At 40.6% G+C, this 15,572-nt stretch overlaps 1 protein-coding gene across 2 annotated transcripts; it reads left to right on the top strand.

The window, feature by feature from the left end:
• Positions 1-507: 507 nt before the first annotated feature.
• ODAD3 (outer dynein arm docking complex subunit 3) lies at positions 508-15,572 on the top strand. Of its 2 annotated transcripts, XM_072399520.1 has the most exons (15): positions 508-551; positions 1,169-1,259; positions 3,010-3,131; positions 3,906-3,983; positions 4,096-4,275; positions 5,395-5,430; positions 6,893-6,994; positions 7,332-7,457; positions 7,591-7,710; positions 9,191-9,334; positions 9,984-10,144; positions 11,021-11,177; positions 13,054-13,209; positions 13,524-13,608; positions 15,140-15,572. In XM_072399520.1, the coding sequence occupies exons 2-15, from the start codon at positions 1,175-1,177 to the stop codon at positions 15,268-15,270; spliced, it is 1,683 nt and encodes a 560-aa protein (XP_072255621.1). In that variant the 5' UTR covers positions 508-551; positions 1,169-1,174; the 3' UTR covers positions 15,271-15,572. The 2 variants fall into 2 exon arrangements, with proteins under 2 accessions (XP_072255621.1, XP_072255622.1); XM_072399521.1 differs by lacking the exon at positions 5,395-5,430.

The raw sequence follows: 15,572 nt of genomic DNA, 5'->3' as shown, positions 1-15,572 counted from the left end.
CCTAAGCTGCAGTTCCGGCTACGTCACATCCGGCACACTCCGGCCGCCATGTTGGGTGTGGCAAGAACCATCTCATATATAGTTCCACTGTTCCCGAACTAATTTTGCTGTCGGCCGAAAGAGTTCCTTAAACAAACAATAAAATGACAAAAAATATATGGGAAGTCATATATTTTATTCTATTGTAAAAATAGAACTAGGCAGGCGCCATGTTGTGATTAGCCAAAACGACTCGAACATACAGTAATAGTTTCTCATGGAGGTGTGGCGATTCAATTACGATCATTTGACAGTTACAACATTCATAAATATTAGTAGGGGGGATTTTTGTACGGTGTTATAGCCGCGGTTGTGGTGCTCAGAAAGGTGTACCAAGATGGCCGCCTATCTAACTCAGCCTTTGAGTACCAAGATGGCGGACAGTTTCCAACCAATGGAAATGCTTGTTAGGGTTCTTCATGGAAACTGTTGCTAAGCAACAAAGATAATCAAAAGTTGTAAGGGAGGAAGAGGTGTCTGGGCACAGGCAGAGAGAAGGATCTCTTATAAAGGTGGGTTTATAGACAAGAGGGCGAGGAATTCCACAACGTTAATACCTAAGCCATGAACATAGTCCTTAAAATTTTAATTCAATAGTGTTTTAATACTTATTAGTCCCTGCACCAGAAGAGCTGACAATCTAATACTCCTATGGCCATTATACTCCAATTGCCAATTATGGGTGAAAGCCTATCGGCTTTCCAGTTCATTTTGGGTTGGGGAAGGGGACAATTCTGCAAAGAACAGGCATACTTACCTTACAGCCCCCGTACTGACCGTATATTGCATAGCTGACGTCCTTTATTTCCAGGACATTCCAGGGTTCATTTTATTTTCACATGTTTACATATTTTCACATACTGAACATATGTTCAGTAAGTTATTATTTTAAGTTATCCTTGCAGAGATATAAAAATTATTCTTCAAGATATTAGTGGACTAGCCTCTAGGGGGAGCTCTCAGTGACTCAGTGCTGTTACTCTCTCTGCCATTCTATGGAGGAAAACCCAGCCTAGATAGAAAATAACACAATCAATGCCCTAGATAGAAAATAACAAAATCAGGGCACCCTACAGACAGCAAACTAATATTTACCTAATCATTATCTCCTTTTTTCTCTTCTTTGTAGGCAGCCATGCCGGGAACCGCCACGCTATCCGGAGTAAAACCTCCCATACATGAGCAGATTGTGGAGCTACAAAAGAAAATTCAACTTCTAGGTGAATGATAAGTATGATTTTATGTAAAAGAGTCATTTTGGTTCTGATAGTCACATGACCAATGCCATGGTATTGCTTGCAAGCGGAGATGCCACTGGAGGAGACCATGTGAACGATGCCTTGGTACTAGTCATGTGACCTAAGGTCTAGGTCAGAGTTTCTCAACCACTGCTGGGGGTTCCTTGAGCAATTTGTTACTCTCAGATCAGTTTAAGTGACACCAATGATCTGTTAGGATGACATTCGTCCCACTGCCAGCAATGTAGGAGGAATTCTACCTACTGACCATCACACTAATATACTGTGAGCTGTGGATATGGTAAGTATAGCAGCAGTTTTCTGAAGACCTGAAAGTGATTTCAAGGCTTACTCCATGTTAAAAAGTTTGAGAAACGCTGACCTAAGCAGACTCAATTCTCTGATTGGAGTTGTATTTTCATATTTTATATCCAGTGACACCTGTTGGTGAAATCTGATATTACATCTTCTCAATCAATGCATTAGGAAAGACATTTACAAAACTCCTACAAACTAATAAACAGTTGGGTTATACGTTCAATTAAAGCCAATCTCCAGGCAAATACTCTCTGCTCGAGCCACTTATTTCTGCAGTAGTGAACAAAAAGTGACTGACTGTTAATAACACTGTTAATCATCATGTTGTCTTGGCGTCACCTTTGATTCTGCCCTGTCATTTACCCCCCATATTCAGAACATTTCCAGGTCCTGTCACTTTCACTTACGCAACATCTCCAAAATCCGCCCCTACCTGTCCCCAGAGACCACCAAACTCCTTGTACATGCTCTTATCATCTTTCGTCTGGACTACTGTAACCTCCTCCTCTCTGGTATTCCACTAACCCGACTCTCTCCTCTACAATCTATCATGAATGCTGCAGCCAGACTCATCCATCCTTCCCTCCGCTCCTCTTCTGCTGCATCTCTTTGTACTTCTCTTCATTGGCTTCCATTTCACCTTAGAATCAAATTCAAGCTCCTGTGCTTTGCCTTCAAATCCCTACACAGTTATTGTCCCACTTACCTTTCTGACCTGATAGAAAAATACTCCCCTAGCCGCTCTCTTTGCTCCTCCAACGACCTACTAATGATTTCCTCACTCATAACCTCATCACACGCACGGCTCCAAGACTTTTCTAGAGCTGCCCCGACTCTCAGGAATGGTCTTCCTCGCCCTATTCGGCTTGCTTCTACTTTATGCTGCTTTAAAAGACCCATTTTTTCAAACTTACCTACCCGTCCTCTTCTGTGTCCTAAACCCTCACTACTTCCCACCATTACATATCTCTCCTCCTACTGAGTGTTAATTCCCCACCTCCTGGATTGTAAGCTCCTCAGGGCAGGTCTCCTCCTCCTGTGTCACTGTCTGTATCTATCTGTCATGTGTAACCCCTATTGAAAAAAATAGGGCTGTGTAATATGTTGGCGCTATATAAATCCTGTTTATTAATAATAATAATAATAATAATAATACATCACTGTCTGAATATCCTGGAGGATCCATGTGCTACCTTGAGCCCCTGGACACCACATGCATGCCTGGCCCCAGAGGACACAATAGTGACATAGGGATCTGCATGTCTGAATGTTGAACCCCTGAGCACAACAATGCACCAGGAATCCATTACTCCCAGAAGTGCAGCCAGCAGTTTCCCTTTACTACAGAAAAGAAATACATTTTGGCTGGAGTAGCATTTAATCATAATCATCATCATTGTTTTCCTTCTTACAGATGGCGATCACAAGGCCTACGAGGAGAGCTCCAGTTCAGTGATTCATAAAAACTGGGAAACCATACAGTTTCTGCGTCAAGAAAATAAGAAGATGCATAAGAAGCTGGCCGATGTGCTTGCAGTAAGTAAAATCAGGACAAGAATGATTCTAACCAGACTCCTCTTTCTTCTTCTACCTAGAGCAACCACTTTAAAATTTGCATCATATCCAAAATGTAAGACTATCACTACTATGATTTCTCTATGCAGGAAGTTTAAACACTTTTAGAGTTTATACAATTTACACACTTTCAGAATAGCAGTCAAATGTTCTGACACCACTGAGGCAAGGTTAACCAAATCAGGCTACCATCATATATGTTAAGAGGGTCATTGAAAAAAAAATGTATAGCTGTGTTAGGGCCGTAAAGGCCAGAGGATTACAAAGGGTGTGTCCCTGACAACCAGGCTGCTGGGGAAGGGGCTGGAGGACACTGGGTGTCATGTAGACAGGAAGAACCCCTGCATCAATAGGCTTAGGTATTATGAGAACCCCAGCAGCAAAAGAAAGGTGTCACTTGCTGAAAATGCATAAATAAACCTGAAAAGTTTAGACCAAAGTTCAGATTCAAAAGTATATTATGCCACAGCATTTCATTTTAAATGGCCAGTTTGGAAGACCTATTGGTCTCATGCGTTACAGAATGTTACTGGAAGATGTAGAAAAGACAAGATGCAGGACAACCTTTACTAATGTTATGTACAGAGTGTAACATTCTATGGCTTGAAATTCTGCAACATTAATAATAAACAGGATTTATATAGCGCCAACATAATAGGCAGCGCTGTACATTACACATTACCTTGTCTTTTTATGCTCATGATTATGATGTCCTGTCCCCCATGTCTATCCCAGGGAGATGAGAAGGTGATCAAGGAGGCCTTTCATAGTCATTCTGTGGAGAGAGCAGCCATGAGGAACAAGAGTGGTCATGTAAGTACCGGTGTTGTGTATAGGTGGGGATCTGCAGGTGTGGGTGTATTGGGGACATGCCAGCGGACAATGCCACACTTTTCACCCTACTTTTACCACAACTCTTTTCCAGGCTGCCATCCAGATAATGGATCAGAAACTTTGTGATAAAATCAAGCGTCTAAATGCCTTGCACCACCAGACTGAGGTTCGGAGAAAGAGACTAGAAGAGCTGCAAACAGAATACAATCAAAGAGCTGAAGGTGAACAAGCCAAACCAGGGAAAGAGGAGAGCTCCGCACAGGAAGAGCAGGTGAGAAGTGACAATCTAAGGCCAGTCTAAGATTGGGGTTTAGGTAGGTTCACTCACTGGACCAGTTTTGTAGGCCCTCCCAAGTGGATTTTTGTTGTGTATGAATGGACTGTACTGTAATGTGATCCAACTGACCTGAGCATAGTCAACTGTACACATCCTGTACTTCTTTAGTAAAACGTTTTCATAAACAATATAACATAACATTCACTACCATAACATAACACTAAGTCTGTGTCAGTACAACCAGAAAATACCATCAAAGTACACTTTCTCTGTGCACTGTAGAAGAGAGGCATAAAGTAAGCAAAAAAAGTTCATTTCCAGGTGTATATAGCTGTAGCCAGTTGTCTTTTCACAATTAAATGGATACAGATCTTAGTGAGAGTGCTGGCTGTATTAAGCAGGCTTGGGGCAGGTTTTACTCTTCATTTGGTTAATTCCTACTGAATCCCTCCGATGACTTGCTAGAAGTTAACATCTCATGGGACCCTTCTCTGACCCATTAGAAATTCTGGTTGTCTGGATATTACCTTAATCCTCCCACTTCTGTATATCCTAAATCCAAGACCTAGAACAAGTATGCGGACCGGAAAGAGTGAAGCCAGATGTCGTGATTTGCATACTTGTTCTCAGTTATTGACTCTTGACTCAGTTATTGACTTTTCAGCAATGTTTCTTTCAGAAAATCTTTACCACAATGGTAAAGATAAAATTGTCATTAAGATCACACAAAAAAGCTTCCTAAATCTTGGAAAATACTTGCTAAATGTGACACTCATCAGACGAGAATTTATAAGGTGGAATTAAAACAAAACATTCAAACACTATTGAATGTCAGGTGTATTGAGGATAGTTATTATGGTTCAACAGTTCATCCTTATACTCTCCTATTTGTTGGTGTGTGTGTTGATATACGGGAGGGATATTTAATTGTCAGCTCCTCTTGGGTGGGGACTGTTGCAAATTGCTCAGTGTACTCTAAGATTCATCCCAAAACTGTCTGTGGCACATAAATCAACACAAATATTTTTACCGGCTCATCCAATAATAGGATAGGCAGACTTTATGGCTACATAGTTATTCTGCCTCATAATGGTTTACTTGTTTTATTCACAGAATGAAGTCACAGAACAGGAGGAAACTCCTCAACAGGTTAAATATTTTCTGTTTGACAAAACCTTGCCTTATGCCGAATCAAAGATCACTCACCAGCCGATGATCCCGCTTTATTGTATAATCTACAAGCTTTCTGCTCTTTTGCTTCAAAACTCACTCCCAGCTTCTTCTACCTCTCATGATTCTGCAGTGTGCACAAAACTCATATTAAAAGGGACTTTGGGGTGTAGCTGGAATAATATTTACCCTTTTCCTAATTTGGTTATATACTTAATCCTCTCCTCCTGTATCACTGTCTGTATTAGTCTGTCATTTGCAATCCCTATTTAATGTACAGCACTGCGTAATATGTTGGCGCTATATAAATCCCATTTATTAATAATAATAATAATAATAATAATAATAGTGGTCCTGCCCAGAATCATACAGCTTTTGCATGCAAAACATCCTGGCCAGGTCCTCTGCCTAGTGCGCAGAGCCCCATTTATTCCTATAGATGGTCTGTACTCATGGCAGCTCACAGTTGAAGTACGGGGCCTCCATAGGAACAGATGTGGCTTTGGTTCACTGGGAAGAGAATCTGGCCCAAATACTTTGGAAGGAGAGGCTGTGCAATGCTCAGAAGCAGGAAGGAACCTAAATATTTAACCACACTCAGCCAGGTGGGGTTTATTTTAAGAACAGCTTCACATATTTCTCTAAAGAATTTATCACTTGATGATTTCTCTAATATACTGTATTTCTAAGGCTACGCACATGCGTTTAATAATTGTTGTTGGAAAGGATCTTTCACGATCCTTTCCAACAACAAAAGACTGAACGATCACTGTACATACAGCACTGTTCTGCTCCATGGAGAGGGGAGAACGATGGAGCAGCACCCCACTGCGCTCTCTCCCCTTCACTTGTATTACGATTGTTCGCCGTTCATGAATCTACCAGGATGAATCCATGAACGATGTCAGACGAGCGATACACAAGCCAGATTCTCATCTGATACCAGCCCTGAGGCAATTATTGGACGAGAATCATTTGACCTGTGTACGTAGCCTAAGAGGTAATAACCATCTGTATGTAGTGCACCCATACTGGGGGTCAATAACAGGTAGGTGAAAATAGTGGCTTGGTTATAAACCACATTCAGCCATTCAGTCGTGAGTTGGGTTTGGATGTTGGTGGTCCTTGTTGGAGCTCCAGAAAAGCAACAGTGGGGGAAAACCATGATCCATTTTGGGTGCAGCTGCTCCAGTATGCTAGAGCAGGGTAAATGACCTCCAGCTTAGGGATTGTGATGGGGAATGTAGTTTTTCCAAATCCATCTACCTTCTAATAAATTAAGGACCCATAGCTTGACTAAATAGTGTCCAGATTATGGGGTGAAGCTGAGAAGTCTAACAGATAAAGGAAGCCTGTGAAGGAATCAGTTTGGCAGCATCAGGTTTGGGTTTATTGGTGTTTACATTGCCAATATCTGACATGTTCCTTATTGCTCATGCAGAATCTTCGTATGTTGGAGAACCGCCTGGAGAAAGCTCAGCTGAAACTACAGGAATCAGACCACATATACAATGTATACCAGAAGCTGAAGGACCACATGCAGGTGATGTAAATACTATAATAGCCTATTACTTATACTAGCTTCCAGCGCAGGCTCAGAGCCTCTTCTATCCATCCAGTGCTGAGATTTACACAGCTCTCATTTACACACAACACTGACTAGCAGGAAAGGGGACTTTATTTTATTTTGGTGCAAGTAAGTAACACCTATAGGTCTTGTCCCTCCCCCAGCCTGTGACTGGGTGGTAAGGGAGAAGCAGCACACTGATGGCCTTATCTCTTCTGAAATTACCTGAATTCCCGCAACAACTATGGCATGTATATAACTGTTTTTGTCACGGGAACTCTTATATCCACTAATGCTAATACTCTTCCTGCAGGAGGAAAGCATGACTTTTCAATCACAGCTAGATCTCCTGGAGTTTGAAATACTCCGCCAGAGACAAGAACTAAAAGAACTTCGGATGATGAACAAGGAGGCAGTCACATCACGAGAATTGGCCCGGGTATGTGGGGTGGAGAAGTGACAACGTGGAGTACAACTCTAGTGCTGTCTGTGTATTATATATTTTAATACTGTATATATTACTTGGATTTTAGGAGTAGTATAAACTGCAATGTAAATAACATTTTTTGCAGGCAGAACTTCAGCGGCAGGAAGAGGACTTTCACCGCGAGCGCAGAGAGAGAGAGACAATCCTGCAGGAGTATAAACGTAAAGCAGAGGAAAGAAGATTATTTGCAGAGAGGGATCGCAGGGTGAGGAATACTGTTTGATAACATTTGGAACACACAATTTACTGTGAAAGACTAATAATAATGGCAAAAGATAAAAGAAATAAAAGCAAACACACAATTGTTTAATTCAGCGTCTATTCTTTCTGTTGAGATAAAGCTGGAACAATGAATGCCAGGCCACTGAATCCCTCCCTCCTCCATAGACAATAATATCCCGGTGATCCAGAACAATCATTAAATAAATATTGTTTTGTAGTCTTATTGTCCATGCAAATCTAACTGCTGTCTAAGGTATATTGGCAGCTTATGGTTTAAAGAAATCCCACCACCAATTTCTAAATATGCTGCTAGTAGCACAGAAAAATCAGGAGCTTTAAGAGCATTTTACAATTTATATATTTTTCTATGAACTTGCAATAAATAAGCCAATGAACCTCGAACCCAGTTTTTCTACTCCAGGAAACTCAGCCATTCCTGCAAATCATAGCTTCATCTTTTCTAGGGGCTTCTTTAAGTGTATAATCACTATCCGTGCTGGTCAAGCTCCTCTGCTCCCCCTTTGCCTCTTTACTGTAGCAGAACAAAGGAGAATACTAGAGAGCAGTGGTTCCCCAATTTTCCCACTTCACAGCACCCTTAGTACCTTGATATTTTTTCAAGACACCTCATACTTAACATGGACATTGTCAGGGCATCATGTTTATGAACTTCATGAAGGGCTTTCTATGGATTACCATGGTTCATAAAAGGACTAAAAGAATCCAAACTGCAAACCATACACACTATAAAACACATTGGTTATAGATGAGCAGATGTTTGGCAAATCTGGGTCTCTGTTTTCATGCAGCTCTGCTGTCCAAGCTACCTGTGCTTCTTCCCTGACCCAGAATGGACATTAGGTGGGTAGGGGCTCTGGTAGGTGAACAGATAAGGAATTGAACTGATGGTGTCTTATGTCACATCGATGAGCTGCACTGCCCCTTTCTATGCCTAATGAGGTGGTGACACTCACCTGGTGTTGCCCTTCTTGAGTCACTGCCCTCCAAGCCTTGCTTATCCAGTTTTTGATTTGCTACTATGGCATGTCATTTAATGGATAGCTCTGAACCTACTGAGGCTGCTGGCATCACATCAAAGACGGCTGTGCCGGTAAAGATAAGAAGAGCCACCAAAGGTTGCCTAGAAAACAATATGTAGTTGGGCTGAAGATTTTTTATTCAAACGTGTTATTTTAGGGCTTTAGATGTATCAATAAAATGTGGTTAAAGCAGCCCTCCTTTATTACACAGGTGCACTTCACCTTCCCAGACAGCTCTGCTTTCTATCATCCTGGAATATGATAATCATCACAATATGATATATAAAAGTATATGAGTGATATTTCTGGGATTGGGCATGTTGGTGTGGGTTGGACCTATACAAGGACATTTTAAAATGTGGTACCCTCACATGTGACTTTATTTCTCTGCACCAAGATAAATATTTCTGTCTCATTTCACAGGGTCAGCGTGTAGCTTTGCCAGGAGAAGACACTCCTGTAGAAACTCAGTTGGTGGCAAGTGGACAAGAAGAGGAAAAAGTGATTCGTAATTATCAGGAGGCCTTTCAGAAGATTAAGGAGGCCACTGGGGTGACTGACATACAGGTAAATGTACAGGAATCCATTTAAAAGCAAAATAAATGAAAACCTATATCTTTTTTGTATAGACTGCTACTTTAATGCATACAGAAACCTAAAAGCAAAAATGTAATATATGTACCAGTAACATACAGCATATTCTTAGATATGGTGGTTGTATTGGTTTTCATTTACATAGTTGTTTCTGTTTTTTTTAACAATAATGGGGATCAAACATTTAGGGATTTAGGTCAACTGAGATATGCCAACAATATGAGGGCTCCCCCTTGTCTTTTGAAATGACAAATGTGTGCATAATTGTTCTATGCCTCTAAGATTAAGGAAATATTATTTTTAATCTCAGTGGCCAAAAAGAGCAAAACAAATAAGAACTTGAAGGAACACAAGAGACCAAATCTTTCATCTTTGTATGATTGTCCTAGGCTTTAGGATGCGGAGGGCTGGGGATTTGGCACAGGTAAGTATGGTATGATTTGATATAGCTGAAGCTGGTTAGGGGTTGCATTTTAGGGTCATGATTGCATATGCCCTGAGTTATATGAGGATGTGTGCATCATATGTTACCACAGACAAACAGATACCTTATCTATGAGTAGAAGCAGGGACCTATTGCTAATGCTACCTATTTCTTTTCTGTGTTCCTTTCCTTAATCAGGAAGTGGTCAGGCGTTTTGTTGCACAGGGAGAGACCCATCAGCACCTGGAAGAGCTGAAGGTAGAGAACGAGAAGACCTTGGTGAGGCTGAAGGAGGAGAAGGACAAACTGCAGGAAGTTTTCCAAGAGCTTAAGTACTCAGGAGAGGCCAAGCTATCCAGGTAGACCAATCATAGAGTATCACTGGTTATTGTTCTTGAGTTGGATGGTGGACACCATCTTGTGAGTGAACCAGCACCTATACAGAGGTCATACATATTCTTCTAATACTTCTAGATTTTAAATAAGCAGTCAAGGGGCATTCTAACAAAAATATGCTTTACTTGGGATATTAAGGGTCAATATTAGGAACCATCTCCAGCTTCTTATGTCTTTTAGAGCCCTTGAAGATCTTCCTTCTCATATTTACCACAATTATTAGGTGTGCTGTGCTGAAGGCTAAACTCACTTTCCACCTAAGTCACTCCATCTAATGAGTTTCATCTCAATTTTATACCAATGTGGATTGAACAGTATACACTCACTCATATGTGTCTACATTCTAATACTTCCTCCCAATGGTGCTTGTACTGTATGTTCTTGGGTGCACAGTATTGGCCATAAAATTGCAAATGAAAACCCAAGACCTTCTTAGCAAACATGATGGGTCTGGAGCAGTGCTTCTCGACCTTTTTATCATCAACCCTCAAAATAATTTTCACAGCTATAATTACTATATCAACAGCTCACAGTATATTAGCTTGGTGGGAAGAATTACATTTCAGGCCAATGGGAAGAATGTTACGCTCATAGATAGCCAAAATATCATTGGTACATGTAAAACTGACTTGAGAGTCACAAACTTTCCAGATTGTTTGTTCTTGAGGGTCCTTAGCATATTCACAGCATGAAAAAGTCTGAACTTCTAAAAGTCTTCACTTGTTTGTTTAATAGAGAAGCAACATTTTTAAGGTAGATGAGGTTTATTTTAATTAGGAATCCTTATCTTTGGGTGTTTTGTGCACTGACCATATTATTGTGTTCTTCCACTCTCACAGTGGCCAGCAGGTACTGGAGGACCTTCAAGCACATCTACAAAAGGAAGAAAAAAGACGGGACAAGGTTAAAGACGATCTGGAAAAAATGTCCAAGATCCTGAGCACTTCAAAGTCAGGAATGGAGCATCTGGCCAGTAAGGTCCAGCACATCAAGGTGGTGAGTGTCCTGCCACCTCTAGGGGGTGCTATAAATCATTCACAAATTGATCCCATAGAGGAATACATGGGGGGTTTATTTATAAAGCAGTGAATCTGACTTTCAATGAAACTTCCTCTGGGGCAGAATCTTCCAGATTTTCAAGTTTCAAGTACAGTTATTGATTCTCCACCAGGGAATGTTTCAATAAATGTCAGATTCACTGCATGGGCCTTTAGCTTATTTGTGAAAACAATCCAAAACTATAATATTATGAGAGAATTTAGACAAGTGAACCGTACATCAAATACTTATAGTTGATCGAAAAGGATCGATTTCTATATCGATTAATTGAAAATACTGTTTGTAAAAATTGCCTAGCTCCTACTAGTCATATTATGACCTGGATGAATAGGAACTTTCACGGACACGCTGTCATTTCAATTCTCTTTTTAGACCACAGACAAAATTTCCCACCATTGTTTTTTCTTTGCAGACTTTTAACAACGTGGTCACACTTCTTCCCCTACTTCCTTTTTTTTTGTATTGCAAATCACTGTACACTGATCAGTCTGATAAACACCCAACTGGGTCCTCTGTATATAATTTGGGGCAAAGCAACTCGCCTTTGCTGCGCATAATAACCTTATTAATCAGATCTACACTGTCCTGATTCTATGAGAATATATAAAGTTTTTTGATTGGCCAGTGTACAAAGCACAAGGTCAGTTGCATTGAACTCCAACATTTTCATGTCACGTGTTTGTTCTGAGCAGAGAAATGTCTTATCTAGTTTTGTGCTTACACAACAAAAAATGACTTCAGCGACTTGGCTTTGCGCCCTTTATATGAGGCAGTACAGTGGCCTCAGGCTCGGAAACAACAGACATTTTCTAGAATGCTGTTAAGGTGCTCACAGATTTATAGAGGAAATAAAGTATTTATAGGCTGGGAACATTTTTTCTTAATTGTGCTACTGAATTAGTAGGCCATGGACAATCACTGTGACTGATTGCTACACATAGGTAGCAATCAGTCACAGTGAGAGAATGTAGGTGCAATTATTCAATAATGAGCAATGTAGGTGCAATTATTCAATAATGAGCAAACAATAATCATATTACAATTATATATATATATATATACATTACACAGTACTGTCCATGTGTCTAAAGAGCTGAGCAATCCCTGTTGGGAAAAAAAGCAAGAGGGCACAGGACTCCTCTCTAGTAATGGCTGTGTTCTCCCTGGCTCATGGCTGTTCCCCATTCCCGACTTACCATGCCTTGTCCTGCATGTGGAAATGACTATGGTGGAAGAAGCAGGACTTTGCTTCTTTATATCAGAAATGCCCCCTGATTACTGCTGGGAGTGGATACGCAGCACCAAGAGTGGTAGGAGAATTATTGATCCATAAAATGAATTAGGCAGAAGCAGGGGGATCCCTGCACTTTCAGTTCTCAGGTACAGCTTCCTTTCCAGCAAAGACAACAGTGTGCACACAGAAGTGACATATTTATATTTCACTCCTAATACGCTGGGACTAGTAGTCAGAGGCAGATGTGTTTTAGATGATCTCACACTGCACATTTATAGCTTTAAGGCTACAGAATTGTCTAGGAACCCGTTATATTACAGGACCTCCGCTGCTATTTTATTGTCTCTGTCCTTTTTTTAAACAGGAGTCTGTTCCCTAAAGTAATAATGGTTTGGCAAATCTATTCCAGCAGCGGGAATACATTGAATTTAGTTCTATTTTATTAAATGCAGAGTTGTTTTATTTTTTTTTCTGACTCAAGTTATATTCAACATTCCAGAAAAAATCTATACTTGGTTTAATTTAGTTGAGAGTCAAGAGAGCCATGATTATATATTCACTTCCTTTGTCATCTCCCAGCCCAGGAGTCATTTCCCCGCTAAGGATCTGTCTCCTCAGTCTGATGAATACATATTGGACCTCCTGGACACCACAGAGAAGAAGCTTGAAAAACTCTTAGAGGAGCTTGATGGCCAGGACGTTGCAGCCACCCTCAAGCAGATGGAGGAGGAGGAGGTGAGTGTTATGGGAAACCAGAGGTATCTACTACAGTTCACATCCCTGTTTACCTGTTTGCTGTGCATCTTTGTTATACTTTGTTTTTTTTCATGGGTAAGCCTGGACTGGCAGTCTAGTAGTTGTGGCTATAGGGTGTTGGTGATCTTTCAGGGGCTATGGGATCCTTTACACTAAGCTGGGGAAGGGGGTCCAATGTAACAGCCCAGAGTGCTCTGTGGAATATAATGGTGAAAAATAAATCAAATAAAACTATGCATTTCTACACTATGACCACTTTATTATGTCTTGCTAAGTCTATATTTTATCACCAGTTCCAGGCCAAGATAGAGGGCAAGCTTCCAGCCTACAACGTGCGTATCCCACTTCCGGCTCCCGCTAAGCCAGATGCATTTGAAGGTAAGCAGAAATAAATGTTTTTTCATCATGTCCTATTATATTTAAAGAAAACAGAATAGAAAGTAACAGTACTCCCATAATAGATAAGTCAGGTATAAGAGTATGGTGAGCATTTTTCCACCAAGGCTCACCTACTCTCTTCATCCATAGCTATGCCATATAGGGATTCTTTCTTTTCCCTGCTATACTCTCTAATATGAATATGAATATGCAAATTGGATAATCCTAATATCCTGAGACTAGTAGTCAGAGGCAGATGTGCTTTAGATGATCTCACACTGCACATTTATAGCTTTAAGGCTACAGAATTGTCTAGGAACCCTTATATTACAGGACCTGCACTGCTATTTTATTGTTGAATATACCTTGAGTCAGATATAAAATAATACAACTCTGCATTTATTAAAATAGCTATGCCATATAGGGATTCTTTCTTTTCCCTGCTATACTCTCTAATATGAAGATGAATATGCAAATTGGATAATCCATCTGGAAAATTAAGACCCCCTTGTTATAACCTGAGGAAGTGAGCTAAATTGGGAGCCTATATGTGCAAATCTTGCACTGAAGCCGCCATTACTAATAGGACAGGAACCCAGCATCCATCCATTGTTGATATTACTCATTAGTTGCCCCCACCATGAAAATATGGTGTTTTCTTCTTGGTAAAACAGACAAATATCATCTTAAATTTCCAGAGGCCGTGCACTTTTAGTTGTCAGTGACATAGTTACATAGTTGAACAGGTTGAAAAAAGACATAAATCCATCAAGTTTAACCACTATGGAAAAAAATATATCCCAGATAAAAAACCCCATGGACATTTTAATCCAAAGGAAGCAAAAAAAAAACCCATGTACAACAGAATTGTTTTTTCCTGGGTCGAAGTATTAGTCCCCAGATTTTAAATGTTGTTAACCATTTTTAATAGCTACCAGCCAACCTGAAGCCATTTCAGACCCGCAGTGAGCCACAGTGTTCTGCCATGGTCTCAACTGGCAGTCTCAGTCACGCCAATTCCAATAAATCGGAGCTGGTGATGACCTTTTTTTGCATGCATCTGGGTTAATGGTTTCTGAAAGTGACAATTCACTTTAAGCCACGTGGTTGCTGTTTATGATTTTTGCCACAGCCACGAGCATATGTGTTTGCTGGTAGTACGGTTGGCCTCTCCCGGGTGCACACCAACAGCTGTCAGCTGCGAAAGTCTAAAAGGGCCAGTACTGAGCTTTGCCACGCAAGCCCATCAGGGCTGGATTTGTACTTAGCCCAGCTAGCTTGTGCTCAAAGGAGGGGGGCCATAATAATAATGGAGAGTGATTGGTGGGAATTGCGATGGTTGTGGCCAGAACAGCCCAATGGTAATCATCTTTATGTATTATAATGATAATATTACAGCCATCGTAGCAGTACAAATTGTCACCATGATCGTGGCCATGACTTGTGAGAAATCTGGTAATGACTACCATCTTTAGAGTAATATGAAGCAATCTCCTGATGTTGACTTATGTCTTTTCCCCTCTAATACCAGACGAAGAGGACAGCGGGGAGGATGAAGGTGACGTGGTGACTAGAGCAGCTCTGAAGAGACAATCTCAACAAATTGTAGAATCTAAAACCAAGAGAAAAACCCGTCCCAAGAAGAAAAAGGGAAAGCAATAAGGATCACCAGCACCAGTCCTGTGTTTGAACATCTGAATGACCTACCTATATACTGTACCTGTTCCACTTACCTACCTGATATTTATATGACTTACTGTTTAGACTTTCAAAGGGTTTTCCATATTCAAGGTGTAAACTCCATAACTTTGGGGGTAGCTGGGTCCACCACAGGGCACCTCTAACACTTAAGATAGTACTGACCAGGGTAGTTCAGATAGGGACACACTTATTAATAACTTTTCCACCATCCCAAACTCCATTTAACATTTTAACTTGTCAATAATAAAAGACAATCAATACTT

Source organism: Pyxicephalus adspersus, chromosome 2 (genome assembly GCF_032062135.1).
Source record: "Pyxicephalus adspersus chromosome 2, UCB_Pads_2.0, whole genome shotgun sequence".
In the NCBI taxonomy this organism is placed as follows: domain Eukaryota; kingdom Metazoa; phylum Chordata; class Amphibia; order Anura; family Pyxicephalidae; genus Pyxicephalus; species Pyxicephalus adspersus.
The sequence above is the reverse complement of the archived record's forward strand: the minus strand, read 5'-3'. Positions and strand labels throughout refer to the sequence as shown.

Bases quoted from the DNA above. Each gene is read 5' to 3' on its own strand.
- ODAD3 (XM_072399520.1), top strand. From the start codon at position 1,175: ATGCCGGGAACCGCCACGCTATCCGGAGTAAAACCTCCCATACATGAG. The intron at 1,260-3,009 runs GTGAATGATAAG...TCCTTCTTACAG, and splicing joins AAAGAAAATTCAACTTCTAG to ATGGCGATCACAAGGCCTAC. The intron at 7,458-7,590 runs GTATGTGGGGTG...CATTTTTTGCAG, and splicing joins CATCACGAGAATTGGCCCGG to GCAGAACTTCAGCGGCAGGA.